This window comes from Stegostoma tigrinum, chromosome 4, assembly GCF_030684315.1.
Source record: "Stegostoma tigrinum isolate sSteTig4 chromosome 4, sSteTig4.hap1, whole genome shotgun sequence".
Lineage (NCBI taxonomy): Eukaryota > Metazoa > Chordata > Chondrichthyes > Orectolobiformes > Stegostomatidae > Stegostoma > Stegostoma tigrinum.
The window spans coordinates 35,123,277-35,139,561 of NC_081357.1; the positions used below are offsets into that span (position 1 = coordinate 35,123,277).

Consider the following 16,285-nt stretch of genomic DNA (forward strand, 5'->3'; position numbering starts at 1 on the left):
GGTTCATTTTTTCATTCCACTTGTCTTTGTAGGGCAAAGATTTGAAGTGTCACCAGGCAGGAAAGTCTGTTTCACAAAAGCAGAATTTTGCTGTATTAGGCTAAATACTGGTCTTTGACAAACGGTACTTTTTGTCCCCCCAAGCAGATTCTTATTTTTAAAAAAAGGGACCATGAAAATAAAGTCATACTAGAATATTTTGTTCCAAGTATTGAGCTCACAAAATAAATACAATACCTGCTCTTTTGTCTCCTTTACAGTTTCAGGGCTACATTTAGTCTTCAATATATTGTCATCTGATCCAAATTCTTCACTTCCAAATTTGGCATCAGAATAATCATCAAAATCATCACTATAATGTTTTGAAGCTGAAATCCAAAGTTTAGAATATTATTAATTCTGCAGACACATTTCAAATTACACATACATAATTGCACATACAACAGAAAACAAGTTTCTAAATTAAAATGACCTACAATTGAAGAATCTGTATAAACGCAAAATTGTAATCAATACAATGATACTAGTTTCCCACAGACAATGCATAGCCAGTTGAATATTCTAACCTGTAATATGGCAAACACTAACAATATCAATGCCCATTAGCTACAAAATATCACAATCTTCTAGATTTGGAAAAACTCGCACTGTTCTTTATTATAGAAATAATTTGTGAGAGCAACTTTATAAACTAGCTGTAAAAATTCTTGAAAAATTAATTTACCATTGAGAAAAAGCATTTAGTGATTTATACTTATAAACATGTTGTTTTGCACCACATTGAAGAAATGTAGTTACTGTTGAAGATGTAAGGGATTTCTACTATTTCTAAAAATTAATTTCATAAAATCTTACAGGTACAAATGCAGGTCATCAACCCTTGCCACTCACTCAAAGAATTACCCATTTGTTCCATTCTGCTGCTCTTTATACTTTGTCATTGAATTTATCCCCTTCCCTTTTAAAGACTATGCTGGACTTAATTACCAACAATGCATTAGGTCTGTTTGAACAACTTCTGAAATGGATGAAAATATTCTAATTTCTCTTTTTGTTCTTTAGGTGATGATCTTTAAATTTACATGTTCTTATTTTCATAATTAAATCCTCAAAATTTAAAATTCTTATATTAGCCTTTTCTGATGTAGTGTTGTAACGCTACTTTTGAACAACACCAGTATATCTCTTCCCTCTTAGGAGTGAAAAGACCCAAAATAAACAACACTGCTGGCTGTAACTGCATTTTTTCTGAAACCGTAACAAAGGAAATTCAGCAACAAATGACGCAAATTCCAGTTTTAACAGCACTACCTGTGGTGCTTTTAAGTCTGGACTCATCCTCCTTTGTTTCCTCAATCTCCAGTACTTGTAGTCTGTCTTCATTTCTAAAAATAAAAATCAAAATAAAACAGGATTCTTAAAACTGGAAAGAATTTAGTATTTAGCAAATAGAATCTGGGGTACGATGCTCTTCAGCGTATTGGTGTGGATTTATTGGGCCAAATGGCCTGTTTCCCCTCTGTAAGGATTCTACAAGATACATAGGTTTACAATGTAAAAAGATATGGCAGCATTGCAGCGCAGCTGATAAGGCCATGATATATACAGTGGAATAGCAAGGTATTGAGTGTATAAACATAGAAAAAACTGCAGCAAATAGGGGCATGGGAGAAAACAATTGGGAAAAAAGGCATATTAAAATTTTTTCTGAAGAAGGGTCCCAACCCGAAATGTCAAGCTTTCCTGGTCCTCTGATTTTGCTTGGCCCGCTGTGTTCATCCAGCTTCACACCGTGTTATCTCAGATTCAGCAGTTCCTACAATCTCTGTGACATATTTAAACAGCTCTTTATTTAAATGGTATAGTATTCATAACAAATAAATGCATTAATGACACAAATAGAAGTTAATGGATATGATCTTATAGCCAATTATGGAGACAGTTTAACAAGACATCAAAGTTGGAGACTAAATTTTCAAAGGTAAGTGACTTTCGAAAGGATAGACAGGAAGGAAAGAGCAGAGAGATAGCTTTGTAAGTGCACAATGAAATAAATACAGAAGTAAGAATGATCTTTGACTGGAAGTTGCAGACTCCACATTGATGGAACTAGGACATAATGAAAGCAAGAAGATACTGGTGGGAATAGACTATAGATCCCTTAACAGTTGATATACTATAAGCCACAGAATATATCAGGAAGTAATGAGAGCATGTTAAAAAAAATGTAAAACATTAATCATGGGTGACTTTAATCTTCATATAGATTGGGAAAATTTTATTGGCTGAGGTAACTATGAGGAAGAATTTATATAAATATATTTAGGGCAATTTTCCAGAACAATATCTTGTGGATTGAACAAGGGAGCAGTCTATTTTGGATTTGGTAATGTGAAGTGAGGCAAGTTTAGTAAATTACGTCAGTATAAGAGATCTCCTCAGAAACAGTGATTATAACATGGTAGAATTTAGCATTCAGTTTGAAAGTAACAAACGTGGTATGGAAACAACTGTGCAAAACTTAAACAAAGGGTTATCAAAAAGTATGTGGGCAGAGTTGGCTGGAGTAGACTAGGAAAGGAATTTAGCACAAAAGACAGTTAATGAAAATGGCAGGCATTTAAGAAAATACTTCCTGACTTTCAGTAAAGAAATATTCCAGTCAGTAAGAAGTGAAGAGAAGAAACCAACTGTGGTTAACTTAGCAAGTTAAAGACAGGATCAAATTTTTAAAAATATATAGTGTGAGAAAGATTAGTGGGAAGCCAGAGAATTTGGAAAGTTTTAAAAGCCAACAATAAAAAAAGACAAAAGAAAGATGGAGAAACTAAACTGAGGGCAAACTAGCAAATACCATTAAAACATACAGTAAAAGTTTCTTTGAACATCTAAGAAAGAAGAGAGGTGCCAGAAGGAACAAAGATCCCTGAGAGAATGAGACTGGGAAGATAATAATGGGGAAAATCAGGAAATGGCAGAGAAGGTGAAGCAATACTTTGCATTGGCATTCATGGCAGAAAACACAAATAGCTTTCCAGAAATACAAAATAATCAAGGGGCAGAAGTCTGGGATGGGAGAGAAAACAGACACATTAACTACCACGAGAGTAAAAGTACAAGGGAAGCTAATGGGGCTAAAAGTTGATAAATCCTCTAAATCTCATGGGCTAAATCCTGGGATACTAAAAGGAGATCAGCTACAGAGATGGTGACTGCACTTGCAGTAATCTTTCAAGAATCCATATATTTTGGAAAAGTTTCAGGGGATTGGAAAGCTGCCAATGTAACATCATTATTTTAAAAAGAATGAAGACGAAAACAAGTAAACATAGGTCAGTTAGCTTAACATTTGTCATTGAGAAAATATTAGGGTCTATAATAGAGGATCTAATAACAGAGCATTTAGAAATACATAATATAATCATGCAGATACTGACAAGTCTGATGTCAGTGGCAGACAAGTTGATGGAGTGGATTCTGAGAGACAGGATTTACATGCATTTGGAAAGGCAAAGAGTGATTAGAGATAGCCAGTGTAGATTTGCGTGTGGGCAATTGTTTCCATAAGCTTGATTGAGTTTTTTCAAGAACATAACCAAGAGGAAAAAGGAGGGCAGAGCAGTATATGTTGTCAATATGGATCTTAACAAGGCCTTTGACAAGTTTCTGCATGGTAAACTGGTCAGTAAAGTTCTTACATGGATTCAGGGAGAGCTAGTCAATTGAGTACCAAAGACAAAGAGAGGTGGGTAGAGGGTTTTTTTTGGGTTGGAGGCCTGTGACGAGCGGTGTTCCACAGTGATTGGTTCTGTGTCCACTGTCATCTATCATTTATATAAACGATTTGGATGAGAATATAAGAATCATGTTTAATAAGTTTGCAGATGACACCAAAATTGGTGGTACAGTGAACAGTGACAAACATTATCTACGTGTATAATGGGATCTTGATTAATTGGGCCAATGAGCTATGGAGTGGCAAATAGAGTTTAATTTTTGATAAATGCAAGGTGTTGCACTTTGGTATGGCAAACTAAGACAGGCTCAATGATAAGGCTCTGGGAAATGTTGTCAAACAGAGATCTAGGGGTGCAGGTACATACTGGAGTCACAGGGTGGTGAAGGACGCACTTGGCATGCTTGTCTCAGTTGGTGAGATGTTGTGGCTCTACAGGATATGGGTGAGGCTCCTTTCAGAGTACTGCATACAGTCTGGTAGTCCTGTTGTAGTTAAAGATTTACAAGAATGTTGCTCGGGCTGGAAGGTTTGTGTAATCAAGGCTGAATAGCCTGGGATTTTTTTTCTCCTGGGCCCTAGGAGATTGAAGCATGACCTTCCAGAGGTTTATAAAATAATTAGAGGCATAGATAAGGTGAATAGCAATAGTCTTTTCCCTATGGCAGGGCAGTTCAAAACTAGAGGGCATTACTTAAGGTGAAAGAGGAAAGATTTGAAAGGGTCCTGAGGTGCAACTTTTGCATGCAGAGGGTGCTGTGTGTATGGAATGAACAGCCAGAGGAAGTGGTAGAAGCAGGTATAATTACAAACATTAAAAAGACATTTGATAGATACATGAATCCGAAAGATTTGGAGGGATATGGGGAAATTGTAGGGAAATGGGGCTAGTTTAGTTTGGGAAACCAGGGTCTGTTTCCATGCTGTATGACTGTAGGACTTTACAGTCAATATTCCTTCACGATGGAGAACCCATGCCTGGAAATTTTGTTAGAATTCTTTGAAGCAGGATAGATAATAGGGAAGTAGTAAGTGTAATATATTAAGATCTTTAAGAAGGTATAAGGCTACTAAATAAGATAGGAGCCTATGGTGTTGGGACTGGTATATTAACAATGAGTAACTAATAGAAGTCAGAGTTAGGATAAGGGGACATTTTCAGAATAGCAATCTGTAACTAGTAGAGAGCAACAGGGATCATTGCTAGGCCCACAATTATTTACAACCTATATAAAATTATCAGATGAGAGAAATTATTGTACTCTTTCCAAGTTTACAGACGACAATAATAGGTGGGAGGCAAATGGTAAGGATGATAAAGGATCTTCAGAGGATACAGACCTGTTAATTGAGAGGGCAAAAACTTAGCATATAAAATTTAATGTGGGAAAACATAAACTTACACATTTTGGCAGGAAGTATAAAGTAGGATATTATTTAAATGGAGAAAGACTGCAGATGATTGTGGCACAGAGAGATTTTAGATTCTAATGCATAAAATCACAAAAAGCTAGCATCCAAATTCAGCACGTTACAGCAAGGGGAAATGAAATGTCAACTCTCATGTTAAAGGGAACGTGCTTTAAAAATAAGAAATCTTGAAAAAAAATGTACAGTACTAATTAGACCAGATTTAAAATGTTTTGAATAGTTCTAGTCACCTTATTCAAAGAACGATACACTGGCATTTGAGGTAGATCAAAGAAGGTTCACTAGGATAATCACAAGTGTAGAGGGATTTTCTTAAAAGGAGAGGTCAGTAAGTCTGAACCTCTACTCATTGGAAGAAAGACACCTTATTGAAATATATGCTACATTTGGAGCTTAACAAGTAGGTGCAGTGAAGCTATTTTTCCTGGAGGGACAGTTTAGGATCACAAGGCATCTGCTCACTCCAGAGTAGTGACACTGTGGAATTCTTCACTGTAGAGGGCTGTCAAAACTGGGTCGTTAGTATATTCAGGGATGAAACAAACAAGATGTTTTTTAAATCAGTCAGGGAATCAAGTGCTGTGCGAAAAAGCCAGGAAGTAGTATTGAAGATTAGGAGATCAGCCATGATCTCACTGAATGGCAGAGGAGATTCATGGGCTTAATGGCCTATTTCTGATCCTATGTCTTACGGTCTTATAAAGAACACTTCTGGGATAACACTTGACATCTTGTGCTGTTGAAGAATATTTGCAGTTCTCCTGAGGGAATTTTCTTACTCATTCATAGTAGCCAGAGGTATTGAATCTGTGGACTCAAGTTCTTTGTTTAGCTGAGAATAGTCGATTGTAGAGGTAGCTCCTTTCTCAAGATTAGCAAAGAACTTCTCTTTCTCCTCTTCTTCTTCAAGTGTGTCCAGTCCTATTCCTGGTGTACTTTGCTGAGGCCCTGATGCCATGACGGAGTCTAAAAAATGAATAAAACAACAACTTCTGTTAGCTTTGAAGAGTACTTTACAAAGCATTGCAAATTCAACGTTCTCTACACATGACACAGTGTTCTCTACACAGCTTCCACCTGAAGATGTTGAACCTAAGCAGTTAAAACAGTAATCAACAATTTATTAAATTGAAAGTACCATCTTATCATCATTCAAGGCAATGAATCATTGTTCCTTCCATATTTTCTGCTTGGATCTAATGCAGGTACATCAAGATTCAATTAATTTCAATGCTTCAATGAATCAGACATTGCATTAGAATGGTTAAAGCACAGAGGGATATTCTTGGATGGCAGTATGAATTTACAGATGGTCTTCCAGTTTACACCCATTTCAGTTTTTTGCTTTTCACAAAGTTTGTAAACTATTTCATACCATTTCGTTCCAAACTGTCTTGACTGATAGATACAGATATCCTCTCTCTTTCCTTCTCCTGATTTTGCTCTTCTTCAACCTCTACGATGGATTGGGACAACCTCTGCGATTTGAGAAAGCTCCTATTGGTTCCGGGCACATCTGGCATTTTACCAAGGGAAGTTGGGAAGAAAATAAGTGTGTTTAGTGCAAAATTGGCTAATTTCTTCGGTATGCGAATGCTGACGATATTTTTAGAAACCAGAAACTATGAAAAGAGCAAAATAGTTTGGGTGTCAATGCACACAAATCACTGAAAGCAATTCAAAGAGGCTGACAGAACAAACATATTGTTAACTTTAAACTCAAGGTGCTTGAATAAAAATGTGAGAAACAAATACTTTTGTTGTCCAGATCCTTTGAAAGACCCTATCTATAATGCATTCTGTTTTCAATAGCTGAAAAAAAAATTGCCCTCAATGCATGTGACATGCAGGTTTACCAGAATGATAATTGTAAAAACAAAATGAGATTGCATAAATCTGGATGATTTCCCTTTAGAAGATGGAGGAATGAGTGAAGTGGAAATCTGTTCTACTTTTACTCCAACTCTCTTGAGATGTAATAAAGCCTATTGAGTCAAATATCAAATCAAAATACTGCAGATTCCGGAAATCTAAAATAGAACCAATGCTGGAAAAACCTGGCACGTCAGTCAACATGTATGGAGAGGAAAACAGATTTAACAATGCAGGTCAATGAACTTTAGTCAGACTCTTCTATTTTGAAAGTTTTACTGGCATCTAATGTTCCAATTTCAACTCTGTAGTTGAGCCAGCTCCATCCTTTTGGAAATTGAATTCTAGATTTATACACCTCTTGATTAAATTTCCAAATAGCATAACTAACTTTTAAATATTGGCCCCTTGATTTGAATTATTCTTACCAGAGAAAACAATTCCCCTTGTCTGACTTATTGAATCATTTAATTATTTTTAAAAACTCAATTAAATAGAACATAAACAAAGAAATAAAATAAAAGGAAAAATAAGAAATCAAACTGTTAAGTAAAGGACAAGATGTCCCACTGTAAAGAATTCATGCAAATTAAAATTTAATTGCACAAAACTGAAATATAGCAAAAGTAGGTAGCAAGGCAAATGGTGGACATGACAGAAAGAATCTACGGAAGGATATAAACAGATAAAGGCGACTGGGCAAAAACTTGCCAGATAGAATATACTGTGGGAAAATGTAAAGTTATACAAGTTGTCTGGAAGAACAGTGTTTAAAACAAGAAAAACTACAGACAGCATAGAGGGATTTGAGAGTGCTCAGGCATAAATCTTAAAATGCAAGCACGCAAGTTCAGCAGGTAATTGGGAAGGCAAACGGAATGAGTTGGCCTTTATTTCAAAGGAAAGAGAGTGTAAATATAGGGAATATTTACTAAAACTAGACAATGCACTTATCAGACCAAACATTCTGTGAACAGTTTTTGGCCCTTTGAAAGATACACTGCACTGGATGCAGTCCAGAGAAGGCTCATTAGGCTGATCCTGGATACACAGATATCTGAGTTTTAGTAGTTTTCGAAGAATGAAAGGTGACTTCTTAAGCATACAAGATTCTCAGGGGACTTGACAAGTTAAGTAGCGTCACAGTAATAGGGTCATAAAAGTCATTCCCTTTTTTCATTTATTCATTCATGGGATGTGGGTATCATTTATTGCCATCCCTAATTACCTAGAGGCCAATTCAGAATCAACCACAATGCTGTGGGTCTACAGTCACATGTAGGCCAGACCATCACCAATGGTGGGATTCAAACCCAGGTCTCTTGAAAGATCATTGTGGTCTCCTGGGTCATTGACTCATGGTCTAGCCGTAATAGTGCTGGGGCTGTCACCTCCCTTTTGGGAGAGTCTAGGATCAGAAGGCATAATCTCAGAATAAGTGGTCATCCATTTAAAACAGAGATGAGGAGGAATTTATTTTCTCAGAGGGTAGTGAATCTTCACAATTCTTTACTACAGGGGGTTACTGAGGGTGCGTAATTAAGTATATTAAGGCTGAAATTGACAGATTTTTAATCAGTAAGGGAATCAAGAGTTATGGGGAAAGGATGGGAATGTGGAGTTTAGGATTATCAGATCAGCCACCATCTCACGGAATTGTCAAGTAGGCTCAATAGGCAGGAAAGCCTCCTTCTACTCCTTCATTGTATGATCTTATGCAGCAAGATCCAGGTTTCCACCACAGATTTTCATCATACTGTATTTCTGGCCCAAATTATTTCAAAAGAGACTTATATGGAAAAGACAGGTAGTTCTATATAGCAAGAGAAGGATTTTCATTGTTTAATAAAGCAGGCGTGACTACTCAAGCTACCCTCACGCAACCTAGAAGGAACACTGAAAGGTAGCAATGTGAGGGCCTCAGAGCATTTACTTGGCTTCCTAGGCATTAGAAAATATTAAAGCTATATAAATAAAACTTTATTATCCCTTAGCAATCTGTTAGCTGTAAAGAACATTGGGATATCCTGAAGGCATGAAAAGGTGCTACATAACTGCAACATCTATCATTCTTGCTTTGTTAATAAATCGTAATTTCTATGTATTGTTAAAAACATTACGGACAAGTATAGTTTAGTTAGTTTGAATGAAAACCTGGTGCTCATCTACTTTACAGTACACCAATATTAGGAAAAATAAATACCCTCCTGGGAACCTGGACTTTGAGGCAGTGCATTTCCAACACACTCATCACCAATTTCTTTCATTGTTGTTTTAATGTCAGCATCAACGACTGCTGGCTGTCTTTTTAGTTTAGAAAATCTCCTCAGTGGGGGTTCTTGGATGAAGATGAAAAGAGACATGCCAGGAGATGCAAAAACACAAGAAAAGCAAATAAGATTAAATTAAAGACAAGCAACAGGAAAATAGAAGGAAAATTTACAATTTCAGTTTAAATACATTGTAAGAGGAGCTACTTTGCTGAACAATTTAAATGATTATAAAATTTGACAGAGGTATTACCATCTAGCAGACAATTCCTTCTCTTTACTTTGGAACAGTACACACCAGTCCATAGGTGAGGTAAAACAAAGATAGTAGCCAAGAAGATAGATGCTGTCAAGGTGCTTGTATAGTTAAAGGGATACACTATCTTTCTGGAATTAATTTATTTTGTGCTGGTTGCAATTTGTTAAGAGATTACCTCAACCAGAGTGGTGGACCAGGAGGGTACACCTTAGTTATCTGTCCTTTGGTCCTTAACCAGATTAATTTAAAAAGAGAACAACTACAGTAAACTTCCAATCCCCCAGCAACAAACTGAATCAATGGATAATCAGAGACACGAGGACATTCCCCATCAGACAGTGCATCCTTCTGCTGGAGGAAACAGCAGAATTAACTTCTTCACATCATGGTTATTTTGCAAACTGAACAGATATGAAACTGCCAATCCCAGCACAAATATTGGTTTCATCCATCCATTCACCCTTCAGGGCCAGTAAAAACTGGCATGGGTTGTATGTTTTTCCGATCAGTCCAACGTATTATGTTTAAACTGTTGCTTCTTAAACTATTTAACAAACTACTTTGAATAACCTGTAATGCTTAGTTCTTGAACTTAAAGGATATGCCTTTTAAAGTAAAATCCGGCACCAAAAAAAGAATTGATGCATTTTAAATGTCAGAGCGAAGTGCTTAAAGTCTCCCATATTGCAATGCTATGCTATCCTCCAGTGGTAAGCATTCTTGAAACAGATGCCATGCTGTGGCTGCACAAGGAGAAAACAGCTACTTACTTCCTTCATCAGAGTCATCATCATTAAGCCACCATGGTTTAGAATCATTTTTGATTTCTTTCCTTGTATGCTTTCCAGGTGAACTCAGAACACTAGATTTTGGGGAATTTCCCAAATCAACTGATTCATCTGAAACAGACTGTAATATGAATGTAGTTAAGAGAACAACAAAATAGCATGCAATGAAAGAACATGATAGTTCAATGAAAAATTAGTTATTTTTCAGTTAATAATGGTGGAATAATGCTATAATTACCTGTATGAAATATAAACTTATTGAGATGATAATTATTCAAACAATAATATTTACAGTCAACAGTTTTCAACAGAAATGCAAAAATTGTTCAAGGTTAAATTTAAACGTAATAATTGGTTTTACATTATAAAATCTTCAGGCAAAACAATATTTCTAGTCAGGAACAAGATTTCTAGAAGTTCCTCTATTACCATCTTTTGGAAGAAATTCAAAACCTGTGAAAAAAATTCTTGAGATAATGGGAACTGCAGATGCTGGAGAATTCCAAGATAATAAAATGTGAGGTTGGATGAACACAGCAGGCCAAGCAGCATCTCAGGAGCACAAAAGCTGACGTTTCGGGCCTAGACCCTTCATCAGAGAGGCTCTCTAATGAAGGGTCTAGGCCCGAAACGTCAGCTTTTGTGCTCCTGAGATGCTGCTTGGCCTGCTGTGTTCATCCAGCCTCACATTTTATTATCATAAAAAAATTATTGAAACTTGTTTAGAATCCAATCCAAAATCTGATTATATTATTTGTAGCAATGAAAATCATGCTGCAGGATAAATTCTAGCCCCACTCACTTTAATGGTGATGAAAGGTGGCTGAACTATTATTACAGTTTATAAACTTGTTCTCACCTTACTAGAGAAACATAACTGGGTTTTTTGTAGTTAATAAAGGTCCAGTTATTGCAGATCAATTTTTTTTCTAGCTTTGGAAACTAATTTTAAATGCTCTTGATTTTCTTCTATTTTATTAGGATTTCCTTTGTTTAAGATAATAGTTTTTTTAGACAGTTCATGACACTTCAGCTTCTCATATCATGTTCCATTCTTTGTTTAGCTGCCCGTACAATTTCTAAAAAGCAAAGCACAATCCCAGAGTTTTACTTTCTAGTTAACTGGCAGAGATGCAACTTTAATGTCATTGATTTTTATAAAGGGCGAAAATCACACGATGCCAGGTTAAAGTCCAACAGGTTATTTGTAATCATAAGCTTTTGGAGCTTGTGACCTGATGGAAGGGCAGTTTCTTGAAAGCTTGTAATTTCAAATAAACTTGTTGCACTATAACCTGGTGTCGTGTGACTTTGGACCTTGTCAACCCCAGTCCAACACTGGCACCTCCATATCACTGACACTTAGACTAATTGATGCGATCATATTTAGTTGGAAGGTCCCTCAATTTGGTGCTAGATTCAAATTAAAAGGTGAAACCCACATTAGAAATTTCTAGGTGTATGTAAGCAGCTTCTCTTAAAGTCACTAATCACAAAATACAGCCCAAGATTGAGAGCAGAGAATCGAACAAACCTCTTTATAGAAGACAACAAGATCACTTCTAGCTGATTGAGATGGAAAATATCACAACAATCAAAATTAGAATGCATTTATGAGAACTGCAAGTTTCTACTTCAGATTCTATCTTGAAGCTCCATCTCAGACCTATTCCTTTTAGTAATAATCCCCATATTATTATGAAACACATTAATGTGCTATGGGCCACTATGTTCTCAGCAGGCATTTTATATTTTTAATTGGAAACAGAATCAGAAGTTGCTGGAAAAGCTTATCAGGTCTGGCAACATCTGTGAAGAGAAATCAAAGTTAATGTTTCAGGTCCGGTGACCCTTCCTCAGAACAGTTCTCGAAATGTTAACTTTCATTTCTCTTCACAGATGCTGCCAGACCTGCTGAGCATTTCCAGCAAGTTCTGATTCTGTTTCTGATTCACAATATCCGCAGTTCTTTCAGGTTTTTACATTTTTAATTAATGTCAAATGAAGATAGTATTTCCCTAAATTATAATAATGCCATCTCTACAAAATTATATGTGAAGTACATTGGGATAATTGGAGGCTGTAAAAGCTCTCACTAAATTTAATGTTGTTTTACCTTCTTTCCATATCATCTTTTTGAAATTCCAGTAAGACGCAATCTCAATATCTACCTATTACAAGAAAATAGTGCTGAAATATTTTTTGTTATTACTTATGGCATCCCATCATCATATCTTTCCTCCTTCATCTTAAACATGTGTGACACTAAGATTAGCCTTTCAGAGCCAAATAGGTTGTTCACTAGCAATAAATATTTGGAAAACAATTAAAAATTCAATTGCTCCTCATTTAACAAGGCTCAATATTTTCAATTTTTTTATGGAGACAATAATATTGGACAAGTTGAATTTCACATCAATTTACTGACTCTGTAGTGATTACAGCTGCACAGGCCACATCAGTGTAACTGCCGAGGGTATATTTATTTTAATTCAGGCTCAGAGGAGTATGACATATTATATCATGTTTACATTTAAATATTATACTAGTAAACATAATTACTGTTATGATTCCAATTGATATTAGCTGATATCTGGCTGATAGATCATATTTTCTTTTGCTTTTATTTAACAAGGATCATATTTTCTTTTGCTTTTATTTAACAAGGTGGTATTTCATGAAAACACAAGCATGAAATTTTGGTTTGAACATCAACACAGAAATTTAGCACACAAAAGAAAATGTAAAATAAACTACAATAATTATGAGTAAGTAAATTTGAAAGATTTCAATATATAGTAAAATACAAACCAGCTATCCCAATGCTATCACTTTACAGCTAACAAGCACTAGAGAGAGTTTCCTTCTCTTTTGCATTAACAGGTTTAACTGAACTTTCTTTTGCTTTGAGTGTTTGAAAGTCTCTTGCTTGATTAGTCATATAACTGAGTTTAGACTTTCTCAGCTTTGAATAATCCACTCAGGTTTCCAACCATACACTTTGGTCTCCAAGTTATAAACTAAGATTCTTATACTGAGGTCACCTATTTCTTAACAGTTCTAAACTATCACCTTCCTTCAGGATAACCAATTCACAGAGCTAAATACTACCAGGACGTCTGCAAACTGAAACCTAAAGCTTTGTAAGCTATGTTTCTTACCCCCTAAGCAAAAACATCAGTTTTTCATTCTTCTAAATGAAAGCAGGCTAAAAAAAGTCTTCAGTGTTTACCCTTCCTTCTCGTAAACGCTCACAATTGAAATTCCCATTATCACACCACGAAATCTCTCACTCTCATCCTGATTTAAGACGATTCACGGTTCCAGACAAGTTAACTAGTTAACGATTAAACACCCTCATACACACAGACCAAAACATTCTGCTAGTTCAGAATCCAAACTCCAAAATAAATGGTAAAGTATTTACATTTTAATAATTTCAGAGTATTTTGATTTAAATTCATGTAATAGGTTGAAAATGCCCATTGTCTCACTTTAGTTTTGACTTTTTTGTCTAGATTAGAAACAGAAAGCATTCCACCAGTTCTCAAACATAAATCAGATAACATTCTAACATACTACTGGTAGACCAGTGGCTCAGTTCATAGTAGCCCGAACTCTCAAATTCAAGTCACAATCCATAAATTGTTGGCCAAGGAGCATGCTTTTACTCACTTCAAAAGCAGGTTGAAAACCAAAAGAACTGCGGATGCTGTAATTCAGGAACGAAAACAATGTTGCTGAAAAAACTCAGCAGGTCTGGCAGCATCTGTGAAGAAACAAAAACTCAGAGTTAACGTTTCGCGTTCAGTGACCTAAGGAAGGATCATTGGACCCAAAGCATTAACTTTGAGTTTTTTCATCACACATGCTGCCACTCCTCAAAAGCAGGTTGCTAAATCAGTCTGCAAAATCTTCTTGAATTCCACATTATTTTCCAAGGTAAAGGAGTGTGAAGATATATATGTTCGACTTATATGTCATTAGCTATTCAAATAAAAATTTCTAATTGTGTTTTACATGTAATTTGCTGCTCTATTAAAAACATAGATCATACAACCCAAGAATACATCACCTCAAGTAAATTGTTAATAAACACTAGATACAACAGAAAAATATAACAAACATACCTCTTTCAAGAATTGCTCAAACTGCTTCTCTATCTCTTCTTTGGTGAGTTTTTGACTCATGATACCAATGTGTTAGAAACTAATTTCTTCAGAATAGAACTCTACAATAAAAAAAACAGGGTAGGATCTCAATTCAAGAATCAGTAGATCTGAAGAAAAGCTTGAGAAGATGCAGATTGGTAAATCTTAACTACTGGCCTTATCATCAACACATATATCATCCTACCTCAACCTATAAGAGATTCAACATAAAATGTGTTCAGGCACAGATTTCAGTGAAGCTGGCATACACCTAGCTCAGTCACCAATCTCAGATCCAGTTGGATTCCCATCAGACACCTACTCATATTTATCTCCTGGTCAGAATCATTAACACAACAAGACATCATCACTCTGGACAGCTACAATCCTTCCCCTTATTTTCCTGCCTCAAAACTGTCAGCTCCAAGTATGGAGCTTGTGAAATTCTTTATCAGTAAAATAGAGAACATTAATTCAGTTGCCTCCTATATAATACCTAATGAAACAAAACCACCCAGCCCTTCAGATCCAGCTCCAACAATGAAACTTCTTCTCATGTCATGTTGTCTTTGAACATATCTTGTCAAAGAAAACACCCCAACTCTTACTGATGACAAATCCACTGTCACTCAATTGAGCTGACATTCCAGCTGACCCTGTAAATGTTGCTCTCTCCTCAGGAACTATGAACCGTCTCAAAGGAATCAAGGGTAGGATGCTTTGGTTAACTGCCTTCACGGATCTAGCTTCCCTTTATTTTCTTAAGTTCTTCTGTGATTTCATCTCTCAGTTTTTCACATAATTCTCTATGACTGTGAAACATATTTTCTCTCTCTCTCTACCCCCCCCACCCACCACCCCGCACCATGAATGAAGGTAAATGGTATTTGTTTCATTGCCTAGCTCAATGAGACTGCCACTTGGTTTCATTGTTACTTGCCTGATCATTACCAGATTTACTCTTGGCCTACTCTAATGTTACTGCAAGTATGCAATCAGATTCCCAATGGACGCTAGCAATATTCAGCTTTACCTCTCTGTCATTTTTGAGTCCTGTTGGCTGTTTATGATATGAAACTACTTATCTAACCCAATCCTGGGTTCACAGTATTTTATTACAGCCAAAACAGAAAAAGTAGCCCAATCGTGGCTAACAAAATAAACTAAGGCCAGCATTAATCCAAAACAAAGGGTTATATAAAGTTGCTACAAAAAGTTGCAAGCCTGATGACTGGCAGCAGTTAAATTCAGGAAAGGAAAAGCGACAGGTTAATTAAGAGGGCAAAAACACAGCACGAGATTACATTTATGAGGAAAATAAATGTGAAATATAAAGAGCTTCAACAAGAACGTAAAAAGAGTAGGGAAGGTAATTGTAGGCCCTTTATTGTCTGAAAAAGGAGAATTAATAATGGAGAACACGGAAATGGCAGAGCAAATAAGCAGCTACTTTTATTGCTGTCTTTCGAGAAGTAAGATTAGATCAGAAGCAATCCAGGGAGCGCTAGTCAATTGGACACAAAATTGGCTTGATGGTAGAAGAGAGGGTGTGGTACAGGATTGTTGTTTGGGCTGGAGGCTTATGACTAGCAGTGTGCTGCAAGAATTGGTGCTGGGTTCACTGTTCATCATTTAAGTAAAAAATATGGAAGAGAATATAACAGGCGTGGTTAGTAAGTTTACGTATGACACCAAAACTGATGGTACAGTCGACAGTGAACAAAGTTATCTGAGAGTACAACAGGATCTTGATCAACTGCACCAATGGGCCAAGGTAT

The 16,285-nt window shown here is 36.1% G+C and overlaps 1 protein-coding gene across 6 annotated transcripts in view; it reads right to left on the reverse strand.

Annotated features, from left to right (window-relative positions):
- The window catches only part of cep162 (centrosomal protein 162), a 113,748-nt gene that overhangs the window by 94,774 nt on the left and 2,689 nt on the right, over positions 1-16,285 (reverse strand). For 5 of the 6 annotated variants that reach the window (XM_048530866.2, XM_048530869.2, XM_048530868.2 and 2 more), the window contains exons 2-7: positions 14,487-14,587; positions 10,339-10,477; positions 6,543-6,683; positions 5,947-6,133; positions 1,312-1,385; positions 238-368 (exon numbers count right to left, since the gene is read on the reverse strand). In XM_048530866.2, the coding sequence (XP_048386823.1) occupies positions 238-368; positions 1,312-1,385; positions 5,947-6,133; positions 6,543-6,683; positions 10,339-10,477; positions 14,487-14,546 (732 nt within the window). In that variant the 5' untranslated portion in view covers positions 14,547-14,587. Of the gene's footprint in view, positions 1-237; positions 369-1,311; positions 1,386-5,946; positions 6,134-6,542; positions 6,684-9,242; positions 9,322-10,338; positions 10,478-14,486; positions 14,588-16,285 lie in introns of those variants that run through there. The other variant, XM_059645265.1, reaches the window with a different exon arrangement.